General features: G+C 53.0%; 1 protein-coding gene and 1 pseudogene across 1 annotated transcript; one reads left to right on the top strand and one right to left on the bottom strand.

Annotated features, from left to right (window-relative positions):
• Positions 1-6,042: 6,042 nt before the first annotated feature.
• Positions 6,043-7,614, top strand: LOC124669389 (coniferyl alcohol acyltransferase-like). Its single transcript, XM_047206013.1, has one exon. It carries the CDS (start codon positions 6,145-6,147, stop codon positions 7,543-7,545), a length of 1,401 nt encoding a protein of 466 aa, XP_047061969.1. The 5' UTR covers positions 6,043-6,144; the 3' UTR covers positions 7,546-7,614.
• Positions 7,615-10,767: 3,153 nt separating this feature from the next.
• LOC124705333 lies at positions 10,768-12,103 on the bottom strand (annotated as a pseudogene).
• Between the last annotated feature and the right edge of the window lie 3,859 nt (positions 12,104-15,962).

The following is a 15,962-nucleotide window of genomic DNA, read 5'->3' as shown; positions in this document are numbered from 1 at the left end:
TAGAGAAAACAAGTGTGCACAAACAAAGATTAGAAGCTCTAGGAGCAGGGCACTTGAAGAATGAGGCAAATATCAGGAAAAGGAGAGCAGTGTACACCTTCTTGAGAGGCAAATAGGCAGGCGTTCTGGCAGAACGGTTCTGTGTGTGCTTCAGCTGTTGAGCAGGAGGAAGAGATGGACCAAAGTAGCAGTTCCAGGTTAATAAGAGAGAAACGGGTTGGGGCTAGCCATGGCTCCCCCAGACCTGAGGCGTCTCCCGTCGCCGCCGACCACCGCCTGCCAAGGACAACGACGAAACCCTAGTTGTGGCTGGTGTCGGCCACGAACCAGGCCAGCCCAGCCTCGCGTGCCTTCTCCTGGTCCCTCCCCGACCTTCCTGCGTTGTCTGCTCCAACTCCGACCAGTTCCACCAGATGCGCCGCCACGCGCGGCCTGTCACCGCGGCTGCTGCGTCCAGCCGTCGTACTCGCTGATCCCTGCCTCCTCTAGCCACCGACGTCGCTGCTCCCTGCCGCCGCCGGCGCTCGAGCGCCTTTCCCCTAGATGCACCGCCGCCAGGGACGCCACGGTGGCGCGGGCTCCCTTTGCCAGGGGCCGGCGCGGGCGAGCTCTACCAGAGATCGGGCAGGCGACCTCCGGCTCCGGCGCGAGCGAGCTCCGCCAGGAGCCGGTTGTGGACGGCTTCTCAAGGCGCGGCGAGGCGTCGCGCGGCCACCACTCTCCGTGCCGCCGCCCGCCTTCGTGCGGTCTCCTGCCACCGTGGCCGTCCCGTCTGGCTCCATCCCAAGGAGATGCGGCGCGCCACCATTGGAGAGGAGGACTGGAGGAGATACGAGAAACGGGGATTGGGCAGGAAATGAGGGGATTGGAGCAGCGATCTAGGGTTTCACCCCTGCCATGTGGAGAGGAAAAAGAACGCGACCGAAAAATCGGGCGTGTCTGCCTCTCGCCGTCGGGTCCCGCACATAGCTGGTCCCATGCGTCATGGACGCTTTTAGAAGCTAAACGGGTGGGAAAGGTTTTTTACTTCATCCAACGGCTGAAGTGAAAAGTGGGAGGAGATTTTTACTGTTCAGAGCCGATCCAACGTCCTACGAAGGTTGCCCCTTTGAGCCCCTTGGCTGGCCGAGTAGGCTTGCAGCCTTTAAGAAGAGAAATTCCATCTTTGGATATACTTTCTCATTGGTTCATCTGGCTTTTGTCGACACGACCTCAATTCCTCTAACGATGCAGGTTTTTTGCAGGTGGACCGGAAGTTCTTGACGAATACGTCCTCAAAACTGTCCCAATTCGTCGATAGATCCTGAAGGAAGTTTCTTTATCCAGGATCGCGCGGCTCCACTTAGGTGTATCTGAATACTTTGCATAGCGGTTGCTCTGGTGCCTCCTGTGAGCTTCACTGTCTCTAGGTAATCGACTAACCAATCTTCTGGATCTTGCAGGCCTTCAAATTTCTTGAAACTATCGGGCAACTTGAGTCCCGAAGGGACTCGAGTTTTTCGGACTCTCCTTGTAAAGCATGGTAAACCGCACATGTCCTCGTCGTTTAGTTCTGGGGAATGCCGATGTTCTCTTCTACTTTGTCGTGCTCTGTCCACCCTTGTTTGCGCTGCTCGTGTCTCTTGCTCCACTTGTCCCTTCAAGAGCTGCTTGCTTGCTGCGCCGCCAGGTCGTGGACTATTTTGCCTTGCTGTTCCTTCGGGAGGTGTTGATGCAAACGCCGTCCCCATGGCTCCGACTCCTGCCATTGCCATGTTGTATAGTGCCTCCCTTGGATCTCCTGGAGGTGGCCTGGATGCAAGGATAAAGGCCTGTGTCGCCATATACCCAGCTTACGGTGTCTTGGGGATGATGTTCCCTCTCGTGTCTATCGACATAAAAGACATGTCGAGGTTTTGAACCAAGTGCTCTCTTTCTCCTTCAGGTATGTTTTGCAGCCTCGATCTTGCTCTGTTCCGAGCTTCCCTGTGGCTATCTCCCGAAGTTCCGGATTGTCGACTTAACTCCGCTCTTCGCCTGCTTGACGCGGAGGCTGCCTCCTTTCTTCTGTTCAGAGCAGCTGTTTGTTTTTCCAACTCCCTTGCAGTTCGTGCGAGTCTATATTGATATGCTTGCAACTCTTCTGGCGTGGCTGTTGTGGCCATTGGTTCTGAGCCATCCATAGCTCTTGCGGCTCTATCCCATGCTGCTTGCGGGAGTTGAACTCTATCTCTAGGCTCAGGTCCGACATATTTGCTGCCTAGACCTCGTCGTAAATCTGAGGGATCGATGTATGGATTTCCCAAATCGTCGAAAGCCTCAGATGTTTCCTCCTGATCACGGCTTGGCTCTCCGATGACATAAATCTGATGGTATCTTGTATTAAGATCTGTGCTATGTTTGGTGACACCATCATAAAGATTGGTGAAGACCTTGCCCACCGTAGTGGATTTGTCGATGAAGTCGAAGCTGTCGACGCTGCTCGAGTCATCGCTTATATAGGAGTCCGCGGATGACTCGAAGGACATGTCGCTGAAGAACTTGGCGAGCTTTTCGCTTGCCCTGGTGCTGATGAAGCGTGGCGATGAAGTCTCTTCTTCGCCTGACTCGATTGACGATGTTGAGTTCGAAAAATCGGAATCGACCGTCGACGATCCCGACGAAATCGGAATTTTGAAACGATACGCTCCCTCTTTCTCGACGCGAAAGTAGAACCTACCGAACGTCATCTCCATAGGCTCCTCCAGATACGCATATGCATCCAAACGGAAGGGCGGGTGAGGAATAAAATCGACAGGACCAGTTGCGATCTGTTTACCTCGATCCATTGTGTTGCTTGCAGTTGATGAAGTCGACGATCTTGAACGTGCCATCGAGATCAGATCCTTGACGCCTCTAATTCCCACAGACGGCGCCAATTGACAAGGGATTAACTTATCAATGCCTACGGGTTGTAGACTAGGGTTTAGTTGGAAGTAGAGGGCAAGTAGATCTCGAAGGTTTCAGCAGAAAAGTACTCGACGATTATGAAAACTAGGGTTGTAGACTAGGGTTTAGTTGGATGTCTATGTCACCCTGACCCACAAGTATAGGGGATCACAACAGTCTTCGAGGGAAGTAAAACGCAAATTTATTGATTCGACACAAGGGGAGCCAATGAATATTTAGAAGCTTTAACAGCTGAGTTGTCAATTCAGATGCACCTGGAAATAGACTTGCTCGCAACAGTTTATCACTAGTAACAATTTTATAGCAGTGGTAGCAGTGAAGTAACAACAGTAATGAAATAAAAATAGCAATAGCGATGATTGCAGTAGACAGCAGGATTAAAATACTGTAGACACATGGATGGATGAACGGGCGCTGCATGGATAAGATAATTCATATAATAGGCAAGACATAAGCATTTGCAGGTAACAATGATAAAAACATCCTAGTATAAAATAATCATAGGCGTGTGTTCCTATTTAGTCGTACGTGCTCGCAAGGATAAATTTGCACGACATCTTTTGTCCTACCAGCCCGTTTGCACCGGGGCCCCAAGGGAATCTAGTGCTAATTAAGGTACTCCTTTTAATAGAGTACCGGAGCAAAGCATTAACACTCCATGAACACACGTGATCCTCACATCACAGCCATCCCCTCCGGGTATCCCAATTATTCGCACTTTGGGGCCTCAGGTTCCGGACAATGATATGTGTATACAACTTGCAGGTATGATAAAAAAATTATCCTCATGAATCAATAATATGTTCGAATCTGAGATCATGGCACTCGGGCCCAAAGTGACAAGCATTAAGCATAACAAGTTGCAATAATGTCATAAATACTAACAACGGATCCTAGGCATTATGCCTCTAACTATCTTATTGCTATTACATGAACAATCTCATCCAATTTCTATCATCCCCTACAGCCTACAACGCAGAATTACTCACACATGGATGGGGGAATCATGGATGGTTGATGGAGAGGTGTCGGTGATGGAGATGGCGATGATCTCCTCCAATTCCCCGTCCTGGCAGGGTCCCAGAACGGAGTTTCTGATCCCGATTGGAGTTTCTGATGGCGGTGGAGCAGCGGAACTATTTCTGGAAAAACGTCGAACCCCCGGTATTTTCAGGTCAGAGGCTTAATATAGTCCGAAGGAGAGGTCGAGGGGGTGGCTGAGTCGGCCAGACCACCCCTAGGCGCGGCGAAGCCTGGACCGCGCCTAGAGTAGGTGCGGGCCCCTCGTGGGCCCCCTCCGTCTCGTCTTCTGGCTCTGTGAGTCTTCGGGTCAAATATAGACTTTGCGATATTTTCCGGGAATTTTCCTGAAAGTTGGATTTTTGCACAAAAACGAGACACCAAGGCAATTCTGCTGAAAACAGCGTTAATCTGTGTTAGTTGTATTCAAAACACACAAATTAGAGGGCAAACAATAGCAAAAATGTTCGGGAAAGTAGATACGTTTTGGACATATCGGTCGGTTGACGATTTTAGTTGCAATACCCTCTACCCTAGGGGAAATCACCACAGTGGCATTTTTTGTAAATAATGGAAATGTTGGGGCTAAAGTATATACCCCTTCAATTTAAGTGGGAAAAATTGGGACTACTGGTTGATTTGCAAAAAAAAATCGAGGGGGTGGGAGGGTGCCAAACTGCGTTGGAGTTTGTTCTGGACGTCGGATAATGATTTGAGGACACAAACAACAACAAATTTTGATGATTATTTTGGGTGACTTGTGTCCGTCTACGTGCCGGAGAGGCAGAGCTGCCCCTTGGCAGGCATCGAGACGAGCCAGGCTGAAGCTAGCATGGGGAAAGGCGAGGCGGAGGAGCACGGTGCGCGTGAGGCATCAAGGAGCGGAGGCTCCGACAGTGCCACACGGGCTCAACATGGGATTTTTGTTGAACAAAATCAGTTCTCATGCTAAAATTTTGTGTAATCAATGGATTTAGCAGCTCTACCGCTAGCATTTCAATAAAAACGTGCTCTGGGCTGATGTATATGTTCCTATGAAATCTTGTGAAAGGGAAAAAATACCGGACAAAATCAACCACCCAAAATTCCTTTGGTAATTCTTTGTCTTCCAACCTTGCCTAAATGAACAGTGCAGATCTAATCGGATCGGACGGATACTATCTTACTGATTATTGTCTGTGTACACGAAGAGATTTGTTTGAGCTTTCTTTGGCTTTTTGGCTTTTGGATTTTAGACTTCTGCTCTAAAAGCCAGAAAAGCATCTATTTAAACTTCTGCAGAAGCCTAAAATCTAAAAGCCAAAAAAGCACCTATTTAGGTACCTGTTTGTTTGGGCTGCAGCTGAACGAAAAGCAGCTGGAACTGGTAAGATCTCAGAAGCAGCTGGAGCTGGATGGCTGGTCAAATGTAAAATTACTGTTTGGCAAACTGCATCCAGCTGGAGCTGGATGGCTGGTCAAGTGTAACATTGCTGTTTGGCGAACTGCATCCAGGACGATTGGTTGACTGGTCAAATGTAAAATAGAAAATAATAACAAAAATATTATTTTCCTTATTATTTAATAATAACAAAAATATTATTTTCCTTATTATTTTCTATTTAAAAATATTTTACTATAAAATATTAATTAACTAAGAATCTGAATTTTTTCTCAAGTTGCAAAAATATATCATTTTGGGCTAAAGAAGCGATGGGGGATAACACAAACTTTTGGACTGCTATTTGTAAGTGAGAAGCCACAGAAAGCTGCGGGAAGTACCCCGGGACGTGCTTATGGGCTTCAAGTGTAAATGTGAGAAGTGCTTGTAGAAGCCCATACCTAGAAGTTAGGTGTTTGGCTGAGCATCTATGCAAGATCCAAAAGTAAAAAGTTCTCAGTCCCAGCTTCAAACAAACAGGACCTAGATTTATAGGCTTCTTGGCTTATAAGCCAAAGCTAAAAAACCAAAAAAGGCCAAACAAACACCGTATCATGAATGTTTCGCCAACGTAACCGCTGGCGTTGGAGATGGAGACGTAGAGAAGATGAAGGCGAGGACAATATATATGATAGTGCTAGGTTCTTCATATTCCTTCCGCTGATGAGGTCGACCGCTCGACAAGTACGGAGATCGTCGCACTTCCGACCAAAATCTCCAGGTCCGAGTCACCTCGCACCCACTAGCTTGGCCGCGCGCTCCAGCTGCTCGGCGAAATGCCGCTGGAGCACTTTGACCTCAAGATTGCGTCCCGGACACTGGTTCAGGCCTCGCACCCGCCGCCGGACTTCCCCGCCGTCCACGCCGTCTCCAACCTCGACCTCGTCCTGGGGCCGTTCCCCATCTGGCTCGTCTGCATCTATGGCCCCCCGCCGTGCGGCCTCGACGCCGTGCTCTCCGCCGTCCGCGCCGCCCTGCCGGCCTACCTCTCCCGCTTCTCCCCCTTCGCGGGCCGCGTCGTCCGCGACCCGGCGACCAACATCCCCCAGGTCGCCTGCAGCAACGCCGGGGCCGAGCTCGTCGTCGCCGACGCCGCGGTGCCCCTCGCCGCCGTCGACTTCGCGCGCGTCGACCGGTCGCTGGGCCTCATCCAGATCCCCTTCGACGCGGGCCTCCCCATGTCAATCCAGCTGGTCCGGTTCGCGTGCGGGGGCTTCTCGCTGACCGTCGCCACCAACCACCTCCTCGCCGACGGCAGGGCGTTCATCCTCCTGCTCAACAGCCTCGCGGAGATGGTCCGCACCGGCGGCGGCGGCCTCTCCCGCGAGCCTCGCATCGACCGGTCCCTGCTCGCCCCGCGCTCGCCGCCGCGGTATAGCCCGGCGCTGGACGCCGAGTTCGCGCGGTTCACGCCGGAGACCATGATCAACCCCCTCCTGGCCGCGGCCATCGAGCGGCGCCTGTACCGCATCGACGCGGCGGACCTCGTGGAGCTCCAGCAGGCGGCCTCGGCCGGCGGCCGCCGCCGCACCTCCCGCTTCGTGGCGCTGTGCGCGCACGTCTGGAAACTCCTGGCGCGCGCCGTCGGCGAGTCCGACCCCTGCTGCCGGATGGCGTGGATCGTTGACGGCCGGAAGTGCGTCGAGCCGTCGGACGGCGCGCTGGACATGTACGTGGGGAACGTGGTCACCTACACGTCCCGGGAGGCGAGCGTGGCGGACCTGCTGCGCGCGCCGCTGCACGACGTGGCCGGTGCCGTGCGCGCGGCCATCGCGGCGGTGATGACCAGGGATAGGTTCCAGGAGCTGGTGGACTGGGTGGAGGAGAACAAGGCGGCGTACAAGGACGGCGGGAAGTGGACGGAGGCGGTGAACCTCGGCCTCGGCAGCCCGGCGCTGGTCATCTCGGGGCTGCTGCCGTTCACCATCGACGGGGATTTGGGATTCGGGAAGCCGAGGCTGGTCGTACCGTGGCTTCGGCATGGCCGGCTGGGGTCGGCCTCTGTCACGGTCGTGCCCTGCCCGACTGGGGATGGTTCCTGGTTCGTCGGCGGAACCAGGCTCTGGCCGCGGCTGGTGGAGGTGATCGAAGCCGGTCCGGAGAGCTTGCTGAAGCCGGTGACGGCGGCGAGCCTCGGGTTTGAGGTGTCGAATGGCACGCACGGTTCTCGTTTGTGAGCTGGCAACGAACAGTGTTGCTCACTTGAGCTGTTCTTATGGCAATAGAGATGAACTGATTAAAACTTACTCTTTTGATGCTGCATTGGTTGATCACCTAGCATTTTTCTTTGAGGGTGCAATCATGTAATTCACAAATATGTTCCCTCAAACAAGCTGATTAAAACCGGAGTAAGAGCATCTCCACCGACGGCCCCCAAATATGCGCTGGTAGGGGCGTCGACACTGTCGTATGGGAGCACTGGTGGCCCTTCAAATAGACGTCAGCACTGCCATATGGGGGCGCCGTCGGAGCATCCTTTATTTGAGGATGCTGTTTCCACACCGGTGCCCCCCATTGGCAGCCGCCAATAGAAATTCAAATGTAAATGCCATTTAAAAAGCGAAACGAGCCGAAGGACTAGTCCTCCTCCTCCTCCTCCTTTGGCGCAGGCTGCTCGGAAGGTCCAGCGAGGTTGACGAAGTTCGCGCTGTGGTCCCTGGCGGACCACACCGCCGCGGGTCTAGCGTCATCTGCCGGTAGTCCTCCTCGACGGAGCGGCCGACGATGAAGTGTTGCCCGGGAAATTCCTACGGGTCGTCGCAGCCACGGAGGGCCGCCTGCACCTCTGCCTCCATCTCCCACCATTGCCTCTTTGTCGGCGGAAGTGGTGGCGAGCCCGCGGCGTCCTCCTCGTTGAGGCGACGGCATTGGACCGACCCCGTCGTCCGACGGGCCGGATCTGAAGACGCGCAACTCGCTCCGTCGTGGATGACGACGCCACCCGAAGGAGGCGCGTGTGAGACCGAGCGCGTGCGGTCGCCGACGATCGATGATCCGGTGCGTGAGCTCGCAGAAGCTGTCGTCCTTGCCGGTAGCCTCTATAGAGGCGGCACCATCGGCGCCATGTAGTCCGCTTGCGGGTAGTAGAGCGGGATGCGCGGGCGGTTGCCACGGACGCGTTGGCGGTAGCCGTACTCCTACAGAGTGGCGTCGATGTTTGGCCGAGCCACCAGGCACGACGACCCACGCGGTTGAAACGGCCGTTCGCGAGGCCGGCTAACCGCACGAGCTCGATGGTGCGCTCCTCTTCGAAGCACCGCGGCCACCCCGGGCTGTTGAGAGCATTCGGCGGTAGGTTTATGTCCGTCGGTGTCATGTGCTTCCGCCGCTCGGTGATGAGAGAGCGCATCTCTGGTCCAGTCGGTGGCAGCACGACAAAGCCGGCGTTGGAAATATGCCACCCGTGCGACAGCTTGTATTGTACTGGCATGAGGATGCGCTGCCAGTACAAAACGTCTACCTCATCATATGTTAGTTGCAGCAAGCGGAGCGCGCCGCCGCCGCTGCCGCCGGCCTCGTCGTTGTTTACCATCGAGTCGGTGGGGTGTTTGCGTCGATGGGTGTATGCGACAATGGCGGTGGCGGCGGGTAGGGTTGGAAGATGGGGAAGAAGAGAGGTGCGCCGATGGGGTTTTAAGGGAGGCGGCGGACGCGCATTGAAGGCGCGTGGGGGAGGTGGGTGGACGCCGCGTGGTCAGTCGCCGCTATCGTTTCCGCTTCAGTTTTCGCGCGGGAGACCATTAACGCTGACGACTAACCTTCCCGCGTTGTTTCCAACGTAAACCGTCGCCTCCTATCGCTGCCAAGGCGGCACCAGCCGCGAAAACCGACGTGCCGCGAGGCGCCGGTGCGACCGATTCACGCCCTTCACGAAGGGGACAACACGGGGTTACCGATGCTTCTATTGGGCTCGAAATTGCACTAGCGCTTTTTGGGGCGCGCCGATGCGAGCCCATTTTCGATGCCGGCCCCCAAAATGCTATCGGGGCTGCCGGTGGAGATGCTCTACATCCAGTCAGGTGAGAAGCACATCCAGTCAAACAGACTCTCAGTGCACGCCAACGCACACGCCACAGAAGTTTCTCCCGCCGTCTTCCTCCACTCCATCTTCAAGAGAGATCATCGCATTAACCTTGCAAGACATGCCGTCGATGCCACCATGACGCCAGACGGCTCCACCATCCTGCACGTATACATCATCCCGCATCTGTCATCGATACCCTGCAGCACCATGCCACTGAGACTCAGCGCCAACAATGTGGTAGATGAACACCACTCCAATCCAGCAGCTGCTCCAAAAACGATGCCCCAAGAGGTAGAACGATGCAGGGCGCACCACCATCGTCCGATCCGGGAGACCCGGACCTAGGGTTTCCCCCGGAGCAGCACGAGTGAGAGACCGCAGACTGCGACGACGATGCCTTCAAGAAGGTAGCGACGCGACACGTCGCCATCGTCCGCCAACAGAGGTCGGAGCATGGTTTTCACCGGCAGCCGCGCATCCCCAACTCGCCGAGTGTAGTGCCAAGACGGGCAAAGATGACGCCTTCGACAAGGTAACGACGTCGACCGCCGCCGCCATCATCCGCCAAGACCGAGGTCGAGGCTCAGTTTTCACCGGCCACCATGACACCCCGGACTAGATCACCATTGCCGGAAACCTGTGTGAGATCCCATGATCCCCCACACAGGACTACCAGCCTGGCCGACCACCTCCAACGAAGAAGATGACCACCACCACCATGCCCGGGGTTGCTGCCCAGGTTTCCTCATGACGCGAGGGATGCCCACGAGCGCCTCACTGCCGAGGAGGCAGAGCCACGACAGGCAGATCGACGCCCGCCCCGGCCCAACGGACCTAGACTGGACCCGATCCTCACCGCCGCCGCCCGCCGCCGCCCGCCGCCTGCAGATCGACACCACAGTCGTCGCCTCCCTGCGCCGCCGCATCAAGGAAAGGCCTAGCGGACACCGCCGCCGTGCCCTCCGATCGTGGGGGCAAGAGGATAGGCCGCCGCCGCCGCCACGCTGCAGGGCTTTGCCTGGCAGCGCTTCCGGCGACGACGGCGGGGGAGGAGGGCGCCCTAGGGAGGGAGACGGCGGCGGGGGTGGCTGGGCCCCGGCGCGGCGCCGCTGGCGCAGGGGGGAGAGGAGATAAAAACCTGATGATCTAGTTCTAGTTTGTTAGGGCAGATTGCTAATTACTATGATACAACTCTGAAACAGGACGCACCAATATGTATAGCACCGTAAAACCCTAACGAAAGCCATGCTTCAAACGCAAAGATGATAAGGCTATGATATAATACTAATAAAAATGTAGCATGAAAACGTCACTATTACACCTCCGGGGATCCAAATTAATCGTAATCAAAACAAGATCACGAGTTGGAGACGGCCTAGTTCTCTCTCGATGGGTCGAGGACATGCCCTGCGAAGACAACTGCATCGGTCACCTCCTCCACTATGAAGTATGCAAACGGATGGTTAGCTACAAAATCCACTCCCGGAGGTGGTCGGGGCCAGCTCGCACAGCGCTCACGTATTTGTACCACGGTGATAGCCGCAGCTTCGGTTCCTTCCTCGTTTACCTGCCTTGTGGATCACCTCGTCCACGACCAACTTCGAGCTGCGCTCTACCATGCGAGACAGATTCGCTTCATCACTGAAAGGCAATTCAAGCCCCAGCTTCCTGAGAATGGTAACGATGCTGCTTTGGAAAGACAACTTAAACCTGGGCAACTGGAGCTTGTTGACTTTGACCTTCTTCTTGGGCAGGTGCTCGTGTAGGAAGCCATGCTGGTTTTCTATTGTGTCAATCAGGCCCGGCAGGCCGTCGCGGGCATCGGGGAGGAAGATGCACATAGAGAACTGTGTATGATTGTGACTATCAGATTCCCAGGACACCTTACGCTTCTTGTGATCAGAGGCCACCTTCGCATGGCCTGTCAATGTAGGAGAAAAATGTATATAAGAGAAAGATTGAAAGCATCAATACATACTCGTACCGTGGCCGGAGGGATTACCTTGCTCTTGTGTCATCTGGTATCGAAGTTTGAGAACCTTGAACCCGTCGTGCACGGCGATGAATTGGGACGAGCCGCTCTCCATGAAGGGCACGTCGACGTCGCTGCCGTTCAGCCGGTAGAAAGGCCCGTTCCTGGTGCACTTCTTGTTGAAGGGCTCAGCCCACTTGCCCTTGAAGTATATGGCGTTGGCGAGCACGACGCGGGTAAGCGGTGTTATTGATTCTGGACCGAAGACAGAATCGATGAGATTGCTCGTGGCCTGCGCGACCCACGCGTTGATCTGACCCCGTGCCGCCTCCCCGTTGAAGATGAAGTCGACGTTTCTCGCCTCGGCCTTGAACCTGTGCACGACGGTGCTGCGGTAGGCGGCCTTCAGCGGGCACCTGAGGTCGCTCCACACACCGCACGCCAACGCGATGCGCGGACCGCCGGAGCCGGACTGGTCCATGAGCGCGTCCTGCGCCACGCGGGAGACGAACTTCCTGAGCTGGCGGCGCGACCGCGCGCCGAGGACGCTGAGGATCTCGTCCTTGGTGGTGCCCCGGGTGCCGACGGCTAGTAGGGCGAGCGCCGTGTAGATGGACAGCGGCGAGAACACCAGGTTGCTGTCCGCGTTCGCCTCGGCCAGGCACCTCGCGAGCCCGGCAGACAGCGCCGCCAGCCCGACTGACTCGGACTGCGCCGTCGGGTTACTCATCTCTTCCATCGCTGGCTCTTTGAGACACAGGGAAAATCTCGTGGAAAAGGATGACCTGTTCTTTTCTTTGAGACATGCTAACGAGAATCGTCGGTTATTTAGGCACGGTGATTCTAGACCTACGTACGTCGGTTCACAAGATCGAGGAAACAATTTAAATGGGTAGGTTTCGTTACATTATTTCCTAGTTCTATCTCGTATGGATATTTTCCTTTCCTTTGATACATCTGTCTTATACGTAGCATTCACGTTTTTATCAGTTGCGTAGGTTCCATGTGTTAATCCATGCACACAAAAAAGGTTCCATGTGTTAATCCTCGCAAAAAAAAAGGTTTCATGTGTTAATGACCCTCTTGTTGCTGAAGCCCTCTCTCTACGGGATGGTGTTATCGTCGCTCGGCTTCGAGGTTTCAAAAGAGTGGTTACGTGGAGGTTGTAAACCTCTGGAACTCTCGTCACGGTTCTCGTTCGGCTGTGACACCAATTCTTTCAGAAATTGGAGAGCTAGCTAGTAGTTTTTTGTTTTTGTTTCTTTTGTTATCCATCATGTTCCTAGAAATGCTAATCTCTCTGCCCATCTCTGTGCAAAGCATGCCTGCACTCTGACGATGACGAGTAGTTGGCTAGATTTACCACTAGAATTCCTTGTCGTGACTCTTCTGGCTGAGCAGGCGGGATCCGTTATTAAGGAATAAAGAGCTCTCTATTTCCCTGCAAAAAAAAGTTCCATGATCTTTTTTTCTGCAAAAATTCCACCACCTAGCGATGATTACAACATTAGGGCGAGTCGATGGCGCGCCGTCATCCTCACCACTCCATCACTAAAGACAGACAAAACTTCTCGTAGTAGAGCTTGTTAGAGCATATACAACGCTAGCCGCTAATCAAAACGCTTACGTGAAAAGAAATAAAAATCACTAAATTGAGAAATCATGTAAGCGCCCACTCCTCAACGCTAGGCGTATCAGGGGCTCTAATGGCAGGTCACGAAACAAACTAGCGTTCGGTCTCTCCAACGCTGGAAAAGGAAGTAGGCGCTAATTAGGAAAAGTTTGTTGAGTCTCGTAAGTTTCTGTTGGATTTTTTCTTCCTTTTTTTCTCATTCTTGGTGTAGCGTCCGATGCTTGTCAAAACAGATCCGCGTCTGAGAGCGCCCCCATTGTACATGCCCTGACTTGTACGCGACGCGCCCCTATTGTGCATGCCCTGACTTGTACGCGACGAATTCGGGGGATGGAGACCCTTTGTATGCGATGAATTCGTGGGCGAAGTGAGAGGAAGGCATGTGGATTTAAGGACGGCGCTCGGGAGGTGCAGATCATGGATGACAAGGTCAGTTTCGTGCACAGCATCGTGGGCATCGAGAAGTTGGAGGAGACCAAGTGCTGCTGGTGCTACGCTGCTCGCGTGCGTGTGCTGATGGCTGGCTTGGCCGACTCATTTTGAGTTTGCCTGGCGGTCACTTCCCTTTCTAAATCCTTTCATTTTTTCTTTCGTGTATCTCATTTCCAGCAATGATTTTAGGTCTTCAAAGGGAATCAAACAAAATTTTAAAGATTTGGAAAATTTAAAATATTGTTTTAGAATAATAATGATTCTACTTAATATCGAGAACCAACCTGTGGTTGGGTGGTTAGGAGGGCAGTGGCACCTCAGCTCACCGGAGTTTAAACCCCAGGTTTAACACTTTGGTGTCTCGTTGAAGGCGAAATATTTTTCAATGGGAGGCGAGGTTTCCGTCAATAGCGAGACGCATGTGGTGACTTCGTCAATCTCAAGACCAGTCGGATGAAATTTCTTGGACGCAGTCTTTCCGAGGTGCTCACAGGGGTAGGGTGTGTGTGCGTGCGTGCGTTCATAGGGGTGAGTGTATTTACGTATATGTGAGTGTCTACGTCTGTACTGTGTTTCACAAAAAAACTATTTAATATCTGTTAGTAGAATAGTAAAATAGTAACTATATGCACTTTGGCCAATATGACTACTTGGGCAATATTTTGCAAGTAGAGAACTTCTAGGGTTTTGTGTTCTCAAATAAAAATTCAATAAGGATTTGAAAACCTTGAAAGTCAAAATATGTTTGATTTGAAAATACTTTAAAAATCTTTGAAAGCACCATTTTAGAAATTACTTTTAAATAACTTTAAAATATTTTAATTTCTTGTGAATTTTAAATCAAGTTCAAACAATCAAGTATTAAATTTATTTTCATTTTACAATCCAAAATTTTGATATAACATTTATCATGTGCGACGGACCATTGCAGCTGTGTGACCTCTTACTAGTGACATCCAGATTAACATCATCTTTCAGCCAGTTTACAAGAAGATACATTAGTAGTTATGTGACTACAAGAGTGGATAAAAGAGAGATTAGCACTTTAGCAGTTTTTGCTGAGCTCCGAGTCCCCGTAAGGATAGCCTGATAGGAGCCACCTCCGAACGAGCAAAATTGTCCTCGTTCCACGTCGTGAAGAGCCGAGAGCGTCTGAGAGTCAGTTTCAATGGTCTACAGATTTGTCTCATCTCCCAAGCCATTTCCACACCATCCCTAATCCCATTTGCCTCCATTGCAGGGCCATGACAGCAGCTGTTTGGTCAGGAGATAAACTTGTCACCAGGAAATCGTGCAAGAATGCCGGAAAGACAAAAAAAAAAAAAATGCTGGAAAGCTAAAAACAAGAAACGACAGAACGAGCAAAGATGCTGTAGTGAGTCTCAGACGTTGTGTGCGCACCTTGACGAAGACCTCCACCCATACGGGACGGCCACGGCGGATGGCGAGGTGGAGGAAGGCCTCCTTCCCGACGCCGCAGTCCGCGAGGGAGCGCCCGTCGTCTCCCAGCACCTTCCCGTCGAAGACGAGGCGCTGCCGGGGCGGAGGCACGCGAAGCTTCCCGCCGATCATCGTTTTGACGTGGCCCATGGTGTCCGTGCTCCGGACGTCGAGGGCGAGCACCTTGCCGGTTATTGTCATGACGGTGATCCGGATCGTTTCTTCTCCGACACCACGAGTAGTTGCGACGTCGTTACCCATACTGAACTCGAGGGCGGGGCGGTGATTCGCTCGAGGTGACGACTCTGGAGTATGGACCGATGGACTTCGATCGTATGGCCGAGGAGAGACCGCCGTCACGATCTGTATAGAGCATACAGGCGTGGAGCGGCAAAGCTTTCCGTCTCCGAGGCAAAATATGGCGAACCGCGGGCAATCCAAACTTAATACTGATACGGATTTCCTGTCTTTTTAGGGAACATGCCAACTTTATTATTAAATTTAGGGTATCTCTAACCGATCTCAAAAACCAGTTAGAGGAATAAAAATCGGTAAGAGAGGCACCTAACCGAAGTTAGAAGGCCATGACCGTCGCCCTCGACGCCTCCCTCTGCCCCATCCAACGTCCGTCCGGCCACCCTCATCACCTCCTTCGCCCATCAGGTGTTCAACCTAGAGGCTAGGTGAGAATTTCTAGCCGATTTTGTTGGCAAAATTTGTTTTCGTTTGCAAATTTGACCGGCACCACCGTGTAGACGAAGGATGCCGAGTGTACTTTTGGTATGCTTCAGAAGAGATTTGGCATAATCAAAGGCACTGCTGAGTGTTGGAAGCCGAAGGTGCTTTGGCAAATAGTAAAATGTTTCATCATCTTGCACAACATGATCATTGAAGATGAGGGTGAAATGTTCGAGAACTCCTCTGCTCATGTACCAGGATATAACTATGACAACTTCCTGCAATTTCCCTCCCCTCATATTGTTGAGAGGTCGACAGGCGAAGCCCAACCGTCAAGGGCAGCCACGGGGCATTCCCCATAGGTGACAAGATACTTTCTTCCTTGTGGAGATGGTGCCCAATTCATCGGCGGAGC

The sequence above is a fragment of the Lolium rigidum genome, chromosome 1 (assembly GCF_022539505.1).
Source record: "Lolium rigidum isolate FL_2022 chromosome 1, APGP_CSIRO_Lrig_0.1, whole genome shotgun sequence".
Classification (NCBI taxonomy): Eukaryota; Viridiplantae; Streptophyta; class Magnoliopsida; order Poales; family Poaceae; genus Lolium; species Lolium rigidum.
This window is presented reverse-complemented; position numbering and strand designations above follow the sequence as displayed.

What these genes read in the sequence shown, in the direction of transcription:
- LOC124669389 (XM_047206013.1), top strand. Translation starts at nt 6,145, where the DNA reads ATGCCGCTGGAGCACTTTGACCTCAAGATTGCGTCCCGGACACTGGTT.